The sequence below is a fragment of the Triturus cristatus genome, chromosome 4_2, assembly GCF_964204655.1.
Source record: "Triturus cristatus chromosome 4_2, aTriCri1.1, whole genome shotgun sequence".
NCBI classification, from domain to species: domain Eukaryota; kingdom Metazoa; phylum Chordata; class Amphibia; order Caudata; family Salamandridae; genus Triturus; species Triturus cristatus.
This window is the reverse complement of record NC_140586.1, coordinates 362121972-362141679: the sequence shown is the minus strand read 5'-3', so window position 1 is coordinate 362141679 and position 19708 is coordinate 362121972. Positions and strand designations below refer to the sequence as shown.

At 42.8% G+C, this 19708-nt stretch overlaps 1 protein-coding gene across 9 annotated transcripts in view; it reads left to right on the top strand.

Moving 5' to 3' along the window:
- Positions 1–19708, top strand: part of TDRD5 (tudor domain containing 5) — a 1318580-nt gene that overhangs the window by 1159585 nt on the left and 139287 nt on the right. For 8 of the 9 annotated variants that reach the window (XM_085601794.1, XM_085601799.1, XM_085601797.1 and 5 more), the window contains one exon: positions 10805–10936. The exons of the other annotated variant lie outside the window; for it this stretch is intronic. In XM_085601794.1, coding sequence (XP_085457920.1) covers positions 10805–10936 — 132 coding nt within the window. The remainder of the gene's footprint in view (positions 1–10804; positions 10937–19708) is intronic. 9 annotated transcript variants of the gene reach the window in all.

Here is a 19708-nt window from a genome sequence, read left to right as displayed (position 1 = left end):
GTTGGGGTAGTTAATGTGGAAGTTGCTAGTGGGCAATGAGGTTGGGGATGTCATCACAGAATGTTGCTCGGGGTGCCGGGGTTCTGTTGACGATGGTGCCTCTTAGCGTTGTTTTCTAGTAGGAAGTTGAGGTGTCCATGAGATGTGTGGGGTTGTCCTTGGTGATGATGCATCTGATGGTTTCCCTGAAGATGATGGCGATGCCTCTGCCTTGTTTGTTGGCATGAAAGCAAAAGACACACAATTGATGGACGGAATGCAGAACAAATCAAAACATTCACCCCCAATCAAGAGATCTGTGTTAAATCCATCATTCTTTTGCTCACCATGCCACCCCAGGTTAGACCTGGCCATATGCAAATCAGTCTTGACCCTGTGCCTCATGGGAACAGTCCAGCCCGACCTGCCCAGCCAGGTCCACCATTTGCATATGGCTGAGTTTCAAACTGGAATGTCATGGTGAGCAAAAAATCGATGGATTTAGGCCCAGATCTCTGTACTGGGTTGAATGTATGACATTGTTCTGCATTCTGTCCATCAACTGTTGTTTTTGCATTTGTCACCCCGAGTGGGATGGGTATGCCCAGACGTGGGTCCCGTGCTCTCCATGCCACTGGAATCAAGCTATCCTGGCTGAAGAGGGGTGAAACTTCGAAACCGGTCCTAGGATGCTTGTTTTCAGTCCAGGGAGGACCTGGCTTGGCAGTTCATGCTGGACTGTTCCCATGAGGCACAGGGTCAAGACTGATTTGCATATGGCTGGGTTCAAACTGGAATTGCATGGTGAGCAAAAAAACAATGGATTTAGGCCCAGATCTCTTTACTGGGGTGAATGTATTACATTGTTCTGCATTCTGTCCATCAACTGTTTTTGCATTTGTTTGTTGGCATGGTCACGGTGTATTATCTTGTGGCCTTATGAGGTAGCAGTGGCGAAGTCGGGATTCGAGAAGGGGCAGAGCCAGTGATGAAGGCAACGTTCGTGGAGAGGGTGGTGATGTTGTCCCAGATTTGCGTGGTGTGTGTGCAGAGTGAGCTGGCGTTGAGCAGGATACAATGGAGCAGTTGCGGAGGTTTTTTTTCAGGAGCCTTGCAGGATCTTTCGTAGGTTGTCACAAGAGAAGAGGCAGTGTCGACAGGTGACGGGTTCTTTGGTAGATCGTGAGGAGGAGCCGCAGCTATTTCGGCATCCGGAGTCCAGGAGTTCCATGGTGGTGTACCGTCGGAAGGTGGCGGCCTCCATTAGTGGTCCTGGTAGGTGGTCCTAGAAGCAGCCTCCTTAGGTTTTGCGACCCCATTCCACCAGGGACAAGGCTGCTACTACTGTATTGGCATACACGGTACCTGTCCTGGACATCTGCCAAGACCCTACGTGTGCGTCCCTCCCCACGTTCACAAAGCACTATCACAGGACAGTCAGGTCTGTTGAGATGGGCACTTTTAACTTCGGTTCTCTAAGATTTTCTGGTTTGAGCAGTCCACAGACCCACCTTGAGATATTGCTTTGGAATCCAAGCTAAGGTGAAGAATTAGACCTCTATCAGAAGAACAAATTACTAATTACTTACCTTCTGGTAGAGACTCTATCCAACCACAGAATCACCACCGACTCACCCATCCTCGTCGTTCTGCAAACTGGGCTCTTCACCCTAAAGATCCAATTAGACACTGCAGACTTGTCAAACATTGTTTTTTACTTGCCTATGTGTTTTTGGGGCAGAAATAGTCATGGTAGACACTGATGTCTTAGACAGCTCAATACTGACACATGTGGTCAGCCCTCATGTGTGCATATTTTAGACACCTGCACCACAGCCAAGCTTCTCCCGGAGTAATAGCCTGGGGAATATTCTAAGGTGAGGAATCTTCGGCTAGATAGTTAGTCTCTTCCCGAAAAAACATTACAAAGCAGGGTGGGGTGAGGTAGTGGATCCTGTGTCAGGAGGCCTTGTGTCTCCAGACACGACTGCAACACCAGGAGATTTTCCTGCTGGTTTGCCACTTGGAGGGTGGAGGTGGGTCTCTAAACCTCAGGGCGGACGAGCTCAGCCATCCACACTTTGCAGATCACGAATGGCGGTTACATACGAAGATGTTATAAGGACTCTTCCGTGAAAGGGCAGAACTTGGCTCAATTTTTTTGCCACCGCTGAGTACGCACAATGTCACCACTTTTGCACGTTTAAGTTTCCAAGGCTTTTCTCGCCAGGCCTCGAAAAATGTACTTGCCCACTTGCTATGACGAGTCAGGTTATATCGGGTCGAGCTATTTTTATCACCTATCATCCGTTCTGGTTAGTGAACTTGAGCTGAAATGAACAGGTGTTCTGTTCATTCAGAAAGTGACAGAGGAATAAAAGCGCCTTTAAATCGTATTTTTTTTATTTCAAAAGTTTTTTATTGGTTGTTTCCAAATAAAACAATACATACAATACTGCAAATGAGGGACATACGAAATAGACATACAAAAATAAACAATGAGGATAAAACAATAATTAAATGGCCAGCAGAAGTCACTAGCAAACAGAATGATATGGCGGTACATCACAGATTAAACACATGTAGTATCAGTGTATTGCCCCACAGGCGATTAAATCCGTTATCGATATCATGAGAGGTATCCAAATGATCAGCATGGAGAGCTCTAGCAAAAAATACAGACCTTAGGAATATGCCTCACTAGTGGCACTAGGACACTGTCACAGGAGAAGTGAACCTTAGTGTAAGTAAGATCGTGGGAGGGGATGGTTACTACAAATGGTGAGTTTCATGGCGGTTTGTGTGAGCTAAAGTAGAGCTCAAGAGTGTCCCACATATGTCTGGTAGAAGATTTCCACGGTGAGTTCTGGAGAGTTACATTATCAGGTTGGTGACCCAGTTTAGCCAGCAATTAAAGGAAGCTTTGTGTGTGTCCTTCCAATTGCTGAAAATAATCTTGACCGCTGCTATTAGGAGTAGGTCTAGGAGCGTCCTATCATTTTCATTGAGTGATTCAGCTTTGAGGAAATCGAATGCTAGTGTCGATAGATCCCTAATAGGAGAATATGAGAATAGTTTAGATATGAATTCGAAGATCTTATCCCAGAAGGGTATCACGCATTCGCACTGGACCAATAGGTGTTCTAGGTCACCTACTTTGTCATTGCAATTCCAACAGACGGAATCCTCCCTGATTTTGTGCGAGTGGAGTCAGGCTGGTGTCCAAAAGGCCCTATGTAGCAACCAGAACTTCGTCTGGGAGAGTGCTGGGCTGATCTTATATCTCATGGAAGAGTTCCAAGTTTTGGTCCATTCCAACTCCGAGATCGGAAAAGAGGCGTGTGACTCCCAGAAAGATGTGAGCTTCTTATTGAAGGTAGAATGTTGTGGGCGTATTAATTTATAGATCCAGGAAACCTGGTGACCTAAATTATGTAGTTTTGATAGGTAGCTCGGGAGGGAAGGGGGTATGGATGAAAGTTTTGCTTTAGTTACTGCTGATTTTATTTTTAAGAAGTTATAGAATTCCATCTTATTTTTAATCTTATTTTTATCTTGATAAATGTGCTGTCTTTTCAAGGACAGAGGTCAAATGTCAGTTTGTCTTTTTACTAATTGTTTCTTACCTTATCCTGGAAAATGGTGTTTACTTTTCTTTCTCTTATTACAGTTAGAGGTTTTTGTCAAGTGAGCTGTCTGACAATCACTGTGAAACAAAAGACTGTAAGATGCCAGGTTTTTATTCCTAGCGCACAGCATTCAAACAGCTTGTAAGTCTGTTGTACAAGTATTTCAAAATATATCAGGAATTCCGAAATAATTTTTTGTTATTCAGAAGTGGGATGTAAACAAAGATTTAAGATTTAAATAGAAGCACAACAAATCAGAACACTTTACTTGGTGATATGTAAATGACAAATATTTGCAGAAATTCGATTTCCAGATATTATACACGTTATAGTTTTATCAGTAAAACCATGTCAGAGGGAAATATTGTGGCCATATCAATTCTAGGTCTGCTGATTGCAAATAAGTATGCTACCACTTCATGCTTCAGGGATGTATTTATTAAAAGTTATAGTTTTTAAACATGATTTGAGAAACATTCCTGCCCCGGACCTGATGACAATGCGGTTATTGAAGTAAGAGGCAGGTCAGTGGTCATGTGCATCCTATATTTGGCTAGATTTTGTATTATATTTGAAGCAAAAGTTTAGCCTATTAAATCAAACAAAAGTGTTTTTTGTACAGCAGACATGCTGGACTCGCGTATTTAAAGTTCCTCTCATATGTGATAAATAAGAAAATGGCGGCTCAGTGAATTTAAATATTTGCCCAGGATCAGATAATTTAAAATCAGTGTTATGGGTCAAGAGCATTATAATTAGGTCGAGTACATTATTTAAGCCACTTGGTTTTGCAGGTCTAGTACAAATGTTATGATTTGTTTGAGGCCTGCTCGCCCGGAGTTACGTTTCCCGTACAGTGAAACTCTGGACTCCTGTGCGCCTCTCCTCCTATACCTTTTGTGTCCCAAGTTCTGAAGAAAATCCGAACTGATCTGATGCAGGTCATCCTTGTGGCCCTGGAATGGTATCCCGAACTCCTGGGCATGAGCATTAGTCCTCTATTCAGGATTCACCTTTCTAGAGGATCTCCTGTTGCAACATTAGGGCAGGGTCTTGCACCTGAACTGCACATGCTCCATTTCAGTGCTTAAAGATTGAGCAGCGTCAGTTGAGAGCTTTTGATCTTCCTCCCAAGGTTGATGTCATCTTGGCAGCCAAACGTCCCTCCAACAAGTCTGTATCTTCCGGCCCCTAGGGCAAGTTTGTGGCTTAGTGTGCTACCAAGCAGATTGACCCACTTCATGATTTTTATGGTTGTCAGACCAGCCGTCATTGCTTGAATCACCTAGAGCAGAGGTCTTCAAACTTTTTGATGCAGAGACCCCCTTGTCAAACTTTGTAACGACCCCCTTCTGACAAAAATTTCTAGAACCTGATACTCCTCATCATCGACAACCATAAACACCCCAAATTCCCACAGCAAATGATTTTTACAGTGGGGAAATAATATCAAACAGTGTTTAGCAAACCAAAGGTCAGTGAGCATGGGGGCGTGGTCAGAGGTATAGCTAAAAACAAAGGGCCTCACTTATGAGGAATTGGCATAGGGCAGCGCTGCAAGTCTTCTTGATGCGCTGCCCTACGCCAATGTGAAAGGGCTGGAATGCACTGTATTTCTGAAATACAGTACATTCCTGTCCTTTTCCCTTGCGTTGGCGTAGAAATTGCTGCTTAGCACCAACAAAGGCAGGATTGTTTTTGTACAGAAAGGGGCACCTTACTTTACAAAAACAATCCAGAGGCGTTTTCTTCTTTCTATGTGAGTTGCAGAATACAGCACACAATGAAAGAGGAAAGAACAAGGAGAAATCAAAACATTTCTCCTTGTTACGCCTCCGCTAGGGAGGCGTCCGTTTTTGGACCTGCCCCAGGTTTACTTGATTTTGTAAATATGGGGCAGCATCAAAATCCATGGGTGTTGCGTGGGAACCCGACATAAAGCCCATGGAACACCTTTTTGACGCAGAGGAAGGCAGCACAGTGACTTGGGCTGTTATGTCGTACTCCATATCTATGAGGCCATGTAAAGCCATGCAGGGTGACTGCAGTGCTTCATAAGTATGGTTGAGATGCTTGCCCCGCCGGAGCGTTAAAAAAAGTGATGATCTGGCAATGCAAACCTCTCATAAATAAGCCCCAAAATATTCTGTACATTTTTTTGGTCTTTCACCATCCGGTATCTACAAATAAAATAAAGGGCAGTGTAATGAAAAATAAATTTAAAAAGTTGTTTCTCAGTGGGAAATGAACTCTAGTACATTATGAAACCTGTATTAGTTAATGCACTGCAGAGGTCTATGTGTAACAGAATTAAATCTTGATTGGTGCAGTGGAGAATAGTGATCTCTATTTCTAGTGCTACAATGTCACAGCCTATGTCAGAAAGCACTGTGAATATGTAAGTCATTATTTTATACTTGCATTACACATGTGCAAATAGTTTACAGTAAAATAGTGCTTCTAAAATGTAGATTTTAGTGATACCAGAGTGTATGTAATGCAATTTTGTTTACATAACTTTCCCTTCAACACCTCTTTAGGGGTACTAAGGCTTGTGTAAATGCAGTTAAAATTAAAAGCAAGCACTTCACAGCCCAGTTGTTAACTCTTTGCACCGTTTACACTTGCAGATTAACTTATAGGGACATTTCCATTTCATTCAGGCGAGCAGGCCCCACGGCAGGAAAGCTTTTCACATCACTAGAGACTCAATTAATAAAACTTTAGCTGATAACGATCTAAATTAGCATTGTGCGACCCCCTTCCCAGGACTCCATGGACCCCCTGGCGGTCGCGCCCCACAGATTGAAGACCTCTGACCAAGAGTGATGTATTTTCTCAAGTTTCTCCCTTCTCTGTTTATTACGCCCCAATGGGACTTAAATTTGGTTCTTACACTTATCATGTGCACTCCGTACAAACCGCTGCACAGCTGTCTTTTTCAGCTGTTTACCCTCAAGATAGCCTTTCTTGTTGCCATGAGATTGGCAATGTGGGTGAGCGAACTACAAGTCCTGTCTGTCAGCCCACCTTACTACACTTTCTAGGAAGACAAGCTGGTTCTACGAACTCAAGTCTCCTTTCTCCCAAAGGTTGTGATTCCATTTCATGTCAGACAGAACATCACCATTCCACCGTTCTTTTCTCAGCTCACCCCTCTAAGGAGGAGGAAAGACTCCATTGTTAGTATCCAGAATGGGTTCTTAGTTTCTATATTGATGATACATGAGAACATCAGGTGGACAATCAGCTCTTATTGGATTCGCTGGATGAAGAAAGGCAAGGCAGTGCAGAAGAGGACCATCTCTCATGGGATTGATCTCTGCATTAAGATTTGAAATGTATTGCACGTGATGTCAGCGTGCATAGGTGGCTCAAGTTCAAGTTTCAAAACTTCATTCGGATTAATAATAATCCATAAAAGCACAAAATACAGTAAGCATTACAAAATACATAATATGATAATGTTTACAAAAATAAAAGCAGCAATCCATACAAACTTTAAGACATAGTTAATCGTGCATGAACCACAGTTTTTAATTAGGAGCTCATACGAAAAACAAGTTCATGGTCATCCAGGGTCAATAACATCGAAAATGCAAGGTCCAGGCTAATTGGTTTCAGTTTTTTAAAATACGGGGTTAAAAACCATTTAATATATTTAATATAAAATTTACAGAAGAATAAAAAATTTAAAATTGTTTAGTCACTCTGACAATCGCAAGGTCGTGGCTCATAAATCAGACCCAGCACGTCACTTTCGGAGTAGAGTTACATTGGTGCAGAGCCACATGGCACCACGTGTCAGCGCACATGGGTACTGCTTAAGATTTTCTGGATCCAGTCTGACGCTTGGGGAAATATTCAAAATGTGAGGAATCTGCAGTTAGATAGGGTATCCAGCAGAAAGGAGTTACTGAAAGGAGGTAATCAGTCCATTATGCTTGACAATGTAAACCAAATATGATTCTTTGATTTAGTGCAAGCATTGAACAAACGCATTTGAAATTCAATAGTCATTAATAATTTTTATCTGAAATGAAACAAGGTGTGTATGTTGCCTTTTTATTATCATCTTCATATGTAAATCAGAATTGCAGCTTAATTAATCTAGATTTGTTTAAAATGCTGATTGTGAAATTATTATCAGTTGCAACTTATTACTAGGAAATAACCCATTGTTTTTGCTGCGAGGCCTTCAGACCATCAGTACTCTATAGGCTGAGCAAATTGCAGCTCCATGGGCTTTAATACATGCTTTTTATCTGTAACTCTAGGCATATCATCTAGACCAGAAAGCTTTTTGGGATCTATATTTCTGCACTTTACCCAGAGCGGTATATTCAGCTCCATTAGCCCAACATAGACCTTCTGCTTCAAAGGCCCTGTTGTCATTTAACAAGGCTCTTGTTGATCTGATCATGGCATCTTGGTCTAAGTTATTTTCATCTCCAAGAAGAGTGAATCGATCTGTTTCTAAATGCCATAGGCCAGCGCCTTGAGAATCCACGTTTTTGACTGCATATCTTATAAAAAATGCTGACGTTATTATATGAAACCCTGGAACTTTGATGCTTGCAACCTCCATAATACCTCTTATTAATACCGGACAAAACACTGGACTTATAGGTATATAGTCTTTCTCTTGCACTAACTCATTACTTTTCAAACCAAATTTATATTGTGAGATTTTTCTTTAGTTAGCAAAACTTTAGTTCCATTAGCATATAGATCATCTACATTCTCCAAAAGCAGCTTAATGATTGAAGAAGCAATCTCAACTCTTCATACAGTTTGAACTATTAATTTTTCAGATTTGAGATCTGAAGACTGAACCCTTACTTAAGAGTCGGTATGGAATGCAAAGTTTCTGCTAATCTTCCCCTATTTAGCCACATTTCACCATCAACAAACATGTTCACAAAAACTCAAACTAAATCAGTTCCTAAATGCATAGGATTATTTTATGTTGCGAGCTAACTGTATTCAGTGATTTTCTCCAAGCAGTTTGTGTGGCTACAAACTCAATTGCTATGGGGTTGCGTTTGTGTTGAGTGGTGGGGCACATGCTTTGTTAAAATTAACAGCGACTGATTTTGCCCATATTCCTTTAAATGCTCCAGAATACGCACCTTTCCTTCTCAAGATCGTGGTTCCGAGAGATAGACCGCTTGACCACCAAGTTCTTATGGGGAGGTCGGAGGCCCAGGATGGCCCTCGCTCAATGCCGGATCCCTCCCTTTGATGGTGGTCTTGGAATGACAAGCCTATACCTTTATTATTTAGTGACTCGGCTCCTCACCGTACACAAATGGTTTAATGGTGGCTGGTCTGACCCGGCGTATATTGCCTGCAGTTACACACCCTGGGTCTGTCCAACATTCAGAGGATGATTTACGGAAACACCATTTCTCAGACTCTCCCTGAGGTCATGCGCAGGGTGCTTTTGGCCTGGCGGGCCTCCCTGGGTCACATATACTGGTCGGATAAACTGATCCAATATACTCCCTTTTGGTGCAGTACAAGGCTCCGGTAGGTCTTTAACCTCTAAGGATTTAGAGCATGGGATCTCATTGGAATATCCTTACTGGGGGATGTCTGGAGTGGGACCCACATACGCACCTTTCAGGACCTGCAGACCTGATACTCCCTCCACTCTTCCCAGTTCTTCCGCTATCTGCAGCTACGCCATGCCCTCCAATCTCATATTTCAGAGGGTACCTACTTGCCGTGAGTACAGCCCGCCTGATGCTCAGGTCATGACTTGTAACTTGGGGAAGGGGGGATCTCTTGTATCTATGTACTATCTACACACTGCTTATATCACGCCACTGCGTCTCCACCGCGCTGGGCTCCGGCCCGATACTTCCTGTCCCCGCTGCTCCTACCCACAAGCTGACTTTTATCATATGGTATGGCTTTGCTCCACAATCACGCGTTATTGGGAATCAGTAACAGGGGAGCTCACGGAGGTCCTGGGCTGGGAGGTTCCTCTTAACCTGATGAATGTGCTCCTGGGCATCACCGATAGGTTGGATGGTACCAGGGCTGAAAAATTGTTTCTAAACACAGCACTGATGGTGGCCAATAGGGACATTGCAGCCAACTGGCTAAACTCGACCATGTTGCGCTGGGGCAGGGGGTGGACTGGTGCGCTGCGCAAGAACGGCCCCTGTATGAAGCCAGAGGATGCCCTAAGAAGTTCGTAGAATGTGGGGCAAATGGGTTGGGGTGGTAGAGGACTGAGATTTTTAGCATGCAACTGGAGATTGGGGTGAGTACGACGATGCCTTCCTCAGGTTTGTTGGATTCTGTATGCTGGTGTAATGTGCTATCATCTTTGCCATGTATTCATAACTGTAAACACAGCTGGTGTTGTTATTTTTTGCTGGTCTCTCACAAAACTAATAAAATTGGTTATGAAAAACATTAACAGCGACTGAGCCTCATCTACATCACATTTGAAGCGACTAATTCTGGAGGGTTTTCAGTCCTGAGCTTAATTGCTCTCCTTTGTTTGATCCTCCTTACCTTTTTTGTTTGGATGGAGAAAGGTGTGCTGCTTATCTCTGTCTGGGGAGTGGGCACCCCAGCCCAGAAGTCTTCATAGAAAGCTGTACTGTTTTTGACCCCTTACCCATCTCGGCACTCAAATGACCATGTGTGTCCACTGAGACCTTCCTTTGATGTGGAATGAGACACATTGCGGGGCTCAGTGGTCAGGAGGGCACACCATGTGCACCTCTCTTTCTTAAAGTAACTGCTGTTGTCTCCCAGGGCTGTAGAGAACTAGCTGACAGTTATGGCAGCAAAGTCATCATAGAACAGGGCAGACCTTTTTCTGTTAACTGCATGGGAGTGCCGGATACCGGGCTCCACAATATTGTTAAAATATTCTGCTAGTCCCCTATGGCCGTGTTCTTCACCTATCCTTGAGGTGTATGGATGCATATGCTTACACTACGGTTGTGTATCTTTTGCTTGTATGCGCGTTATATGTGTTGGATGCGCGTTATATGTGTTGGATGCATGTGGAGAATTCACAGTGCATGTGGCTAGACCCATAAGGTCAGTTATATGGTCATGTGATACCAATGTCTACCCATTTCTACCCCTAATCTGTTATTATGTTACTTTTGTTCGTGCACATTTTATACGCTGGACAATTTACAATGTATTGCTGGATTTCTCTCTAGGAAGTTCCTCTTACACAAGAGCACAAGGACATTTGGAATGAACCGAGGAATAGAACCCCATATGGTGCTGCAAGCCCAGCAGGAGAACAACAAAAATCAACAGCTGTTTCTGAATCATTTGACCAATCAGAGGTAAAGCGACTTACAGACCTGTAGTGAGGCACATTGGTGGGCTGGCCATCAATGCTTGGTTTGCACTCATAAACGTCACAACTTCTCCTGCTTTCTCTGCTTTTTGTCATGCTTTCTTTTTGTTCTACTAGACTTCCCCTCTGTCATTTTGCTACTGCTAAACACTGTACCTTTGTTGCTAAGGTCCTTTCTTACACTTGCACCTCCACCCCTGCATTCCTACATGCACCCTACCTCAAAGTGAACCCTTTCTGTCATGCCCATTCCTGCCTCCTCGTTCCCAGGAAGTGGCCATTGCCCTAGAGAATTAGATATTACCCATTATCCAGTCCTTGCCTCACTGCAGGGTTCTAGCACCTACTTTTCATTGGTCAGCATGCTTTCCTACTGACACTTGTATCCCTGATGGTTTTACCTTCATTGTCACTTCTCTCTCAGTCCTTTTTATGGTACGGTTTAGCAGAGCAGGTGTCGCCAGACAATTATGTGAGCATTACTAGAGAGGGGCTTTGGCTTTGGCCACATGTTTTGATTAGCAGAAGTTGTGTGCTTCCACAAAAGTGCTTGCCCTCCACACAGTTGTGATCTTTTTGTTTAGTTACCCAGCTGCGTGAGCTTGAACTTTCTGGGGCACACACATGACATTGTAATGCTATTAAAGTGTCTTAGATAACTGGATAATTTATATTTATTTCTGACAGCAGCACAGATGGGAGGAGGGCAGTCATTAACTTAAATAGATTGTTAGGTATGGCAGCACAGTTCAACTGTCGCCTGACATTTTAGCCTCTACCAGTATAATTCTACAGTTCTTTACGTCTTCACAAACACATATTAATTCTCCTACTATTTACTTCTAATGCTTCACATTACCATACTTTATGTAAACAGTGGTCCCTCACATGAAGGATAAGGTAAGGAAAATATTATAGAAGTACAATGAGACCTATAACGTTGTTGGCCAGCCGGACAAAACTATTTAATATTTTAAATATGCTCAAAGTAGACAAAACAACAAAGTGGAGACACAAACTCTGCGACAATTAGAACATGAAAGGAAACTGAGGCATTTATTGGTGTTTGAAAGAAATCAGGGGATTGTCAAGCATGAATTAGCGAAAACACCTTATCACAAATTAATAATACATAAAACAGTGTCAAGGTGTTGTGGAGTCCACAACGTTTCGATCCCATACACAGAGGTACCGGGATCATCATCAGGGCTTAGTCATATTAGCCTGAGATTTGTACCTGTTAAGGTGGGGAGGGGGGACGGAAGGAAAGGAAAAGAGGGGAGTTAAAATTAAAGAGTAAAAGTAAGGATTAGAAGAAAGAGTGACCATGCAGAGTAGAATCTCATTGGCAATCATGCTGGCGTGGTTGTACTACACAGTATGTATCTAAGTGAGTGGTAAACGGGCCTGATAAAGAACTGAAGCACCATAGCTTATTGTGAGCCAAAATTGGGAATAAACCTATACAGTAAGTGATCACAATAAAGACATGCGCCCAACTGAGGTGATGCGCGAAAGGGTGAGGAGGTGTGGCATATCCTTAAAACAAGGGACAATGCGCAATGGAATGTTTACCGCTAGCAAAAAACTGTAGTAATCTCGCAGTAGACTAGGATGAAATGGGAAGGCAACCAATTGCCAAGCCTAAAGAGGTAAAATATGGGAGGTTTTAATTGAGAGTGCTGATGTGAAATAATCAGAAACGTGAAAAATGCAGGGGACAATTCTTACCATAATCGTGGTCCGAAATTAATTAATTTAGAATTGGCCACATTGGGCAAGCTGTAGAGGAAGTATGAGGGATTACGATAAAGATACGGAGGTGCTACGTGCTCAGTAAACCGCACAATGGTCCAAAACACTTACCGATAAGCTGGGCAGCAATCCAGTGATCCAACCGAACGGGTCGACCGCGAGTGTTAAAGTGAAGTAATCGCGGGATCCGAGTTTAAAGAAAACCTGCAGAAGGTGTTATGTGGCCGTAGTAAGGTGTCATGTGACGGCATGATGGTGCGAGCTGAGCCAGTGACTCAGGAAGAGAAATTAGGCGGCCATATTGGTAGTAGGGATAACGAAAGACAGACAATGAGCTAACATATGAATGATTAGCGTCAAGGCAGCTGTAAACAATATCCGGGAATTTCGGCATTGCATATTTTACTGCAGCTTACATTGTCAAATATTGGGCAATGCATCAACTGTCATGAATTGAAGAAATAAAACATTTGTATAAATAAGCTGACTAAGTTTACATATTAAATGGGAATCATGGCATGGTGTGGTATGTGGATAAAAAAGCAGCTTATGAAAATAGAATAGTTAGGAGATCACACAAAAATCACATTACCATCGGTAGTGACACAATAGGACACACCTAAACCCTGATGCACTCCTAAGAAGCGGCAAATGCACTACTGCACCTTTAAACAACACGTTAAACAGCACTCCCAAAAGACGAGGCGATAAAACAAAACCCAGCACTCCATTAAGGCGAGGCAAGAAGACAAATTCAGGTGCATTTAAAGTGACACACACATGTTTATTAATTCAATATTTTAGAAAGGAAGGCACAATATATCAGTAAATGCAACCTCTCAAATACCAAGTGACTCACGTACAAAACCAGAATAAAATACAGCATATATACATGTAGCAAAGAGCAAAGAAACTTAGAAATTATGTACATAAAGTAAGGAACACCTCACTGATCAATCATGCAACATCCTTGCCAACTCAAGCTTGAGAAGCCCTTCAACAGCCCAGGAAGGAGTTCGATCGAGACCCAAGTTCCGTCATTTCCACAGCAATACATCTATTCTGTGGTGAGCTTCTAACTTACTCCCTCCCCCCTCCCCCCCAAGGTCTTCAGCTTTAATACATTTACTCAACGTGAGGCGATGATTCTAGAAACCTCACCCCCTTCTATTGGAAAAAAACGATCTGGCTGTACTGGTCTGTGTCAAGGTCAAGACGGAGGCTGGCCAGGCTCCCGTATTTTGGCTCCGAGACAGAGCTGTACATTCCGCGCATTCCCTGAAAGGTACCAAGCACGCATCCCACACAACATGTTCCAGTTCACCCTGATCGGTGAGGAACGAAAAACAAGTGAAGAGCTAAAACATGCCCTCCCCACTTTGCAGCTACGTGGGAGCACAGAAAATGGAGTCTGTTGCACAAGATGAAATCAGCACAGAAAATGGTGTCAATTGTGCCAAATAGAGACAATGGTCAAAATATATCACTCCATATCAGTACACCATACAACATTTTTTTAAAGCAAGACCTATTGGCATTGCCAATGCTTGTCTAAACTGTCTCCCAGCATACTTTCTCATTCTTTACTCATCCAGTTCTATTGCAGTATGCTTAGCTTGCCTCCACCGCTCCCCAAGCTAGCTCCCTTCTCCTGCCTTTATTATTCATACAGGTATTTTCCTTCTCTGGTACAGCATTTAATTATCTGACATTGATCACCCCCAGCTGGTTGCGTTTGTTTGCCAGACCTCCAATAGCAGCATGCTTCCTAGTGGTCTAATCACTGCTTCATGTTTCCTTCCTCTTCCTCTGTCAGTTCATGCTTTTAGTTTTTATAACCAAGTATTACTTTCCCTGTTCTATCATTGTGACCTTCACAATTAAACTCATCTCATTAGCATGTTTTCACTCCCTGCTGCTGCCCCCATTCATTGTTTCCTCAATCACAGCGGTCTGCATGTTTTCTCTCATGGCCTCTGTTCCCTGGCTTGTTTTTCTGTTGTTTAAACCGTCGGCATATTTACATTCATTGTCGCTGCTTCCAAGCATGCGTTTGCTCATTCTTTGTGTTCTACTCAAATTTAGTCATGAACAGAGCTCACCAGGATGCTTTCAATTACTGTCAATGTGCCATGCTTTTTTCCCCTCAATCCCTCTACATGTTTTCACTCCTGGTTGCTTCTTTCTAGCATTCTTTCCCTTAGAACCTGTGCTCTATTTATGCTTTCAGTAACTATCAGTACTCCCTTGAAGGCCTTTCTTCAGTTATTCCTCCTCTGAATGTTTACCCTGAGTACTTACTCCGGACATCTTTTCTCTTATTCACAGCTCTCAGGCATGCTGCCTCTCAGTCACTATGCTCTATTCACGCTATATCATACTGTCAAGTGCACCCGGTTTGCTTTTTATGAATGAGTAACAGTTCACTCTTAATGCTGCCTGGCGTTCTTGTATTCTGCCACTGCTGTATGCATGTTTTCAACTACTGTTGCTGACCCCCTGTGTGTTTACTACTCTCTGTCCCAGCTCCTCAACTGTAGGATATCCTTCAATCACAGTTCTGTGGGCTTTCACTTTTTGTCACTGCTCCCATTATGATTTCCCTCGGTGGGTTGTCTGCATATATTCACCTTACAACTGGTTGTTTTTCATATCATACCCTTGGCAGCAAATGATTTTCTCCGTCGCTTTTCTTTCACCAGCTGGTATCACAAACCAGATTACTGCCCAACCTGAACTACCACATCCCTATACCTTTCCATTCAAATATCTGACCATTAAAATACTGATTGCCTTCTTCTCCTGATAAATGGACATAGAACCATGTTCCCTCTGCCCATACAAACTTCTAAAAGAGGACCAAGGTGAGATTGCCATGAAGAATACTTGCAACACCATAAGCCAAAGTTTTAAAATGTATCAGTTTAAATAACTGCAGTAATATCTTACATTTAACAAAACTGTGAAATGGTGTCTTGCGAAAGGATGTTACAATTAGTTAGCTATTCAGAGCGCTCTTGTGTCCAATGTTCTGCCTGCAACGCGGGGCTTCATATTGGGCTATAAGTTCCTTGCTAGTTGGTTTGGCCTACATGGTGGATGTATGACAGAACCACGTATTTCATTGTAACGCATGCCGTTATAACGCGCATGGCATTACCACATATAAACTTTACCAAGCATTTTTCATACAACACATATGCCTCTACTACGTATGCCGTTACAACAAATTTCACTGTAAAAGCATAAATGTTACAGGCATATGCGTGGTAATAGATTTACAAGAAAATCTAAGTATTTTACAGGTAAGTATAAACCCTTTCTCTCTCTATATATACTTACATGTTCGTGGTAAAGGCATATGCTTGCTGAAAAATGGACAAATAGGTACTAAGACTTTATATGTATATATATATATATCTCAAACCAAACCTTTCTCTGCACCAGAAAAAGCCATTGATGCCATGATTCTTGGTAATCCAAAGCGCTTTATTTAAACACAGTATTCAAACTGCCTGCAAACATTATCTGTCCCAACGCGTTTCAGCTCTGGTATCAAGCCTTGCTCATGGGAAATAACAAACATTGCTGCCAGAAATGACCGGAAGCAATGTTTATTTCCCGTGAGCAAGGCTTGATACCAGAGCTGAAACGCGTTGGGACAGATAATGTTTGCAGGCAGTTTGAATACTGTGTTTAAATAAAGCGCTTTGGATTACCAAGAATCATGGCATCAATGGCTTTTTCTGGTGCAGAGAAAGGTTTGGTTTGATTGAAGGCAGGAGTTCCGTGCCTGCCACATTGAAGCCGCCCTGCCAGAGTAAGAGGCCTATGTCACGGAACAATTTGGAGGTAATATATGGTTGTAGTGACCAAGGCGTCTAGCCATCTATGAAGGAATAAAGTATTTTCTTTGACGATCACACCCACGGAGTCAGCGCCTGTTTTACGTACCTTGAACCAGGATTTGTGAAATATATATATATATATATTATATATGTGTGTGTGTGTGATCAAGGCTGCCGTGAGCAGCTGAAACGCGTTGACAGGTTGTCACTCGAAAACGCTTGAAATAAAGATTTACTGACTGAGGAGTTCGTCCGTATCCTTTGTTGACTCTTTGGATACATTGTTGCATATATATTTACACATGCATAAATACATATGAATGTGCGTGTGTGTAAATATATATATATCCAAAAAACTTCAACGTCTCTTTCTGCGTTGAAAAGGAAGGCACACAGGTATCCGGTTTCAAAGTGTTTTTATTGCAGACCCCCTACCCTTCTAACAAACGCGTTTCGACTCACGGCTTCGTCAGTGTTCGCTACTGTGCAAAAAACTCGCCATTTCTTACCGTGAAGCCTCACGGGGTCATGGTAAACCACTTTGAAACCGGATACCTGTGTGCTTTCCTTTTCAACGCAGAAAGAGACGTTGAAGTTTTTCGGATGAATTTCGGTTCACCACCGCAGGATTGAAGCACCCGGGACCTAGTAGGTGCAACGGCGGTGACTTTCTGTGCTGGAAATTAATTTGGCCGTTTGCCCCGAGGCATACTGAACATCACGACACTGGATGCTGGATAGCGCACCCGGAAAAGAGTGAGCGGAGAAGGGAGCTGCCATCTGAACGGGAACCCTCGCAGAGCCGACGTCGGAGGACGCGACCGCGCGGTCGTTTTTCGATCGGTGATTGCAGTTCTCGTATTTCCCGCATGAACATTGATTGTTTAGCCTCTGTCCCGCATTTTGGTTCCGACCCATATGCAGACCCCTGCAATAACCCCTGAAAGTGTGCGCATGATATAGAACGCATAAAATGTGTCGAGTGTTGATGAGAGAGTAAAAGCGGCAGCGGACGTTTTCAAATCTGTGGCTGAGATTCAAAGTAGAACTGAGGGAGCTACTGCATCTAATGCTACCACCAGCAATTTGCAAATCCTGTACCAGCAACTTGAAAAGGCACAGGAAAGAGATATTAGAAAAAGGTGGGAAGCAACTTCCCTGCAACGCTATGTAGACTGTAACAGAATCCCTAGGGGCCTACGTATCTTTTCTGTGCCATCATATGAAAACCCAGATCCCCAGTTGTTGAAAGACTGGGTGGAATACACTTCTGAATCAGCTAAAGGGATGGTACAGATCCTAATAAAATATATCCTGGAGTGTCTGGAGAATTTTTTGGCAGAGATTCAGAAACTAGAAGATATGATAAGTAAGGGCAAGGACACCAAATCTAGTGAGGATTTGCGGCAAGCAATGATGAAGCGATTAAAGGAATATGAGGTCGGGATAAGAAAGAGGAAGCAGACCAAGTTCCAAAGAGACGAACTGGACTATCGGACCGGACGGATTTTAACCTTTGCTCGTAAATTTGATGCAACCAGAAAGAGATTGGCTCAAGGCACTCCCAGTGTAACCAACAGAAACACATCTGAATCAGAGGCAGAAGTTTCAGAGGGAGAACAATCAACGGGCACAGAGGAAGGAGGGAGAAATAAGGCACCTCCTTTTTTCAACGAGTATCAAGTCATGAAAGACACACGCCAACGACCACCTACACCTCCCGAAACCAGATCAAGGACAACAAAGAAACGTAAAACAAGGAGGTGCAGGAGGGGAAAACGCAGTGGCGCCTACACCGATGGTAACACGTAGCAAAGGCAGAAGAGGTCGATGGTAAATGACGATAATACAGTCATTAATCTTTCGGACAGGACTTTAACACAGGACGAACTACAAGTACTAAAAAGTGGCTTAACATTCTGCCCAACGGCGAAATTCGATCTGGCCCAGACTAGAATAGACCTGTTAAAATATATAAGGAAACTCAAATTCCCAAAAATCTTTTTGCTTCACCCAAGGAATGAGAGGAACATGGGGGATCAGGCTAACAGTAACACTTATCCCGGTGAACTAATCGGTGAGAACTTTGAAACATTAATGACCATACAATCCTTGGCACAAACAAATGAAATTTCAAACTCTATTGAAGGCCTAGAGGTGGCAGGTGTTTCACAACAAAGGGAGCAGAGTAATCTCAAGAGAAAATCCAGGATACTGCCACAAACTCCCTATGATGCGGTGGATGTCTTTAATGAAGCTGTCCTCATGGACTTACAAAAACTAGCAAGAACATCTAAACAACAAGAGATAATTCTAATATCTCAATAAATCAGTGGGAAGCCATCAAATCCCTTAAAAGTGATTCCACTATTGAAATAAAACCTTCGGCCAAAGGAGGAAATGTGGTGGTGTTCAACAAGGAACATTATAAACAGGAAGCAATGAGACAACTCATGGATGGGGAATGTTATGAGACCATACAAAGAACAGAATATGTGAAATGTACCTTAGAGTACCAAAAGCTTTTGGAGGGGTGGAGGGACCAAGGAATGCTGAATAAAGATGAATTTTTATTCTTACAATGTGAAGCACCAGTTATCTCTACCTTCTACCACCTTCCTAAAATTCATAAAGACTCTAAGAATCCTCCCGGGAGACCAATAGTTTCGTATATTGGTAGTCTCCTGGAGAACACCTCTAGATTCATTGATATTTATTTGGCACCACTAGTAAGAGATTTATCATCTTATGTGAGGGATACTCAGTACTTCCTGAGATTATTAAATGACATCATATGTAAACCAGACATGCTCTTGATAACACTAGATGTTACAAATGTGTATACATGTATAAGCCACAAGGATGGCATATCAGCCATAAAATGGTTTCTGAACAAAAAATCGTAGAAATTTCGCCAACATAATCAGATGTTCATGACCATGATCGAGTTCTGTCTTCATAATAACATCTTCCTGTTCTCAGGCAAATTGTACAGACAAATAGTGGCACAGCCATGGGCACGTGCTTCGCCCCCAGCTATGCGAATCTCTTCGTGGGCTGGTGGGAGAAGCACGTGGCCTGGGGCGAGGCCAATGAAGGTTGGATGGATAAGATTATGATGTGGGCAAGATACATCGATGATCTCTTTGTCGTGT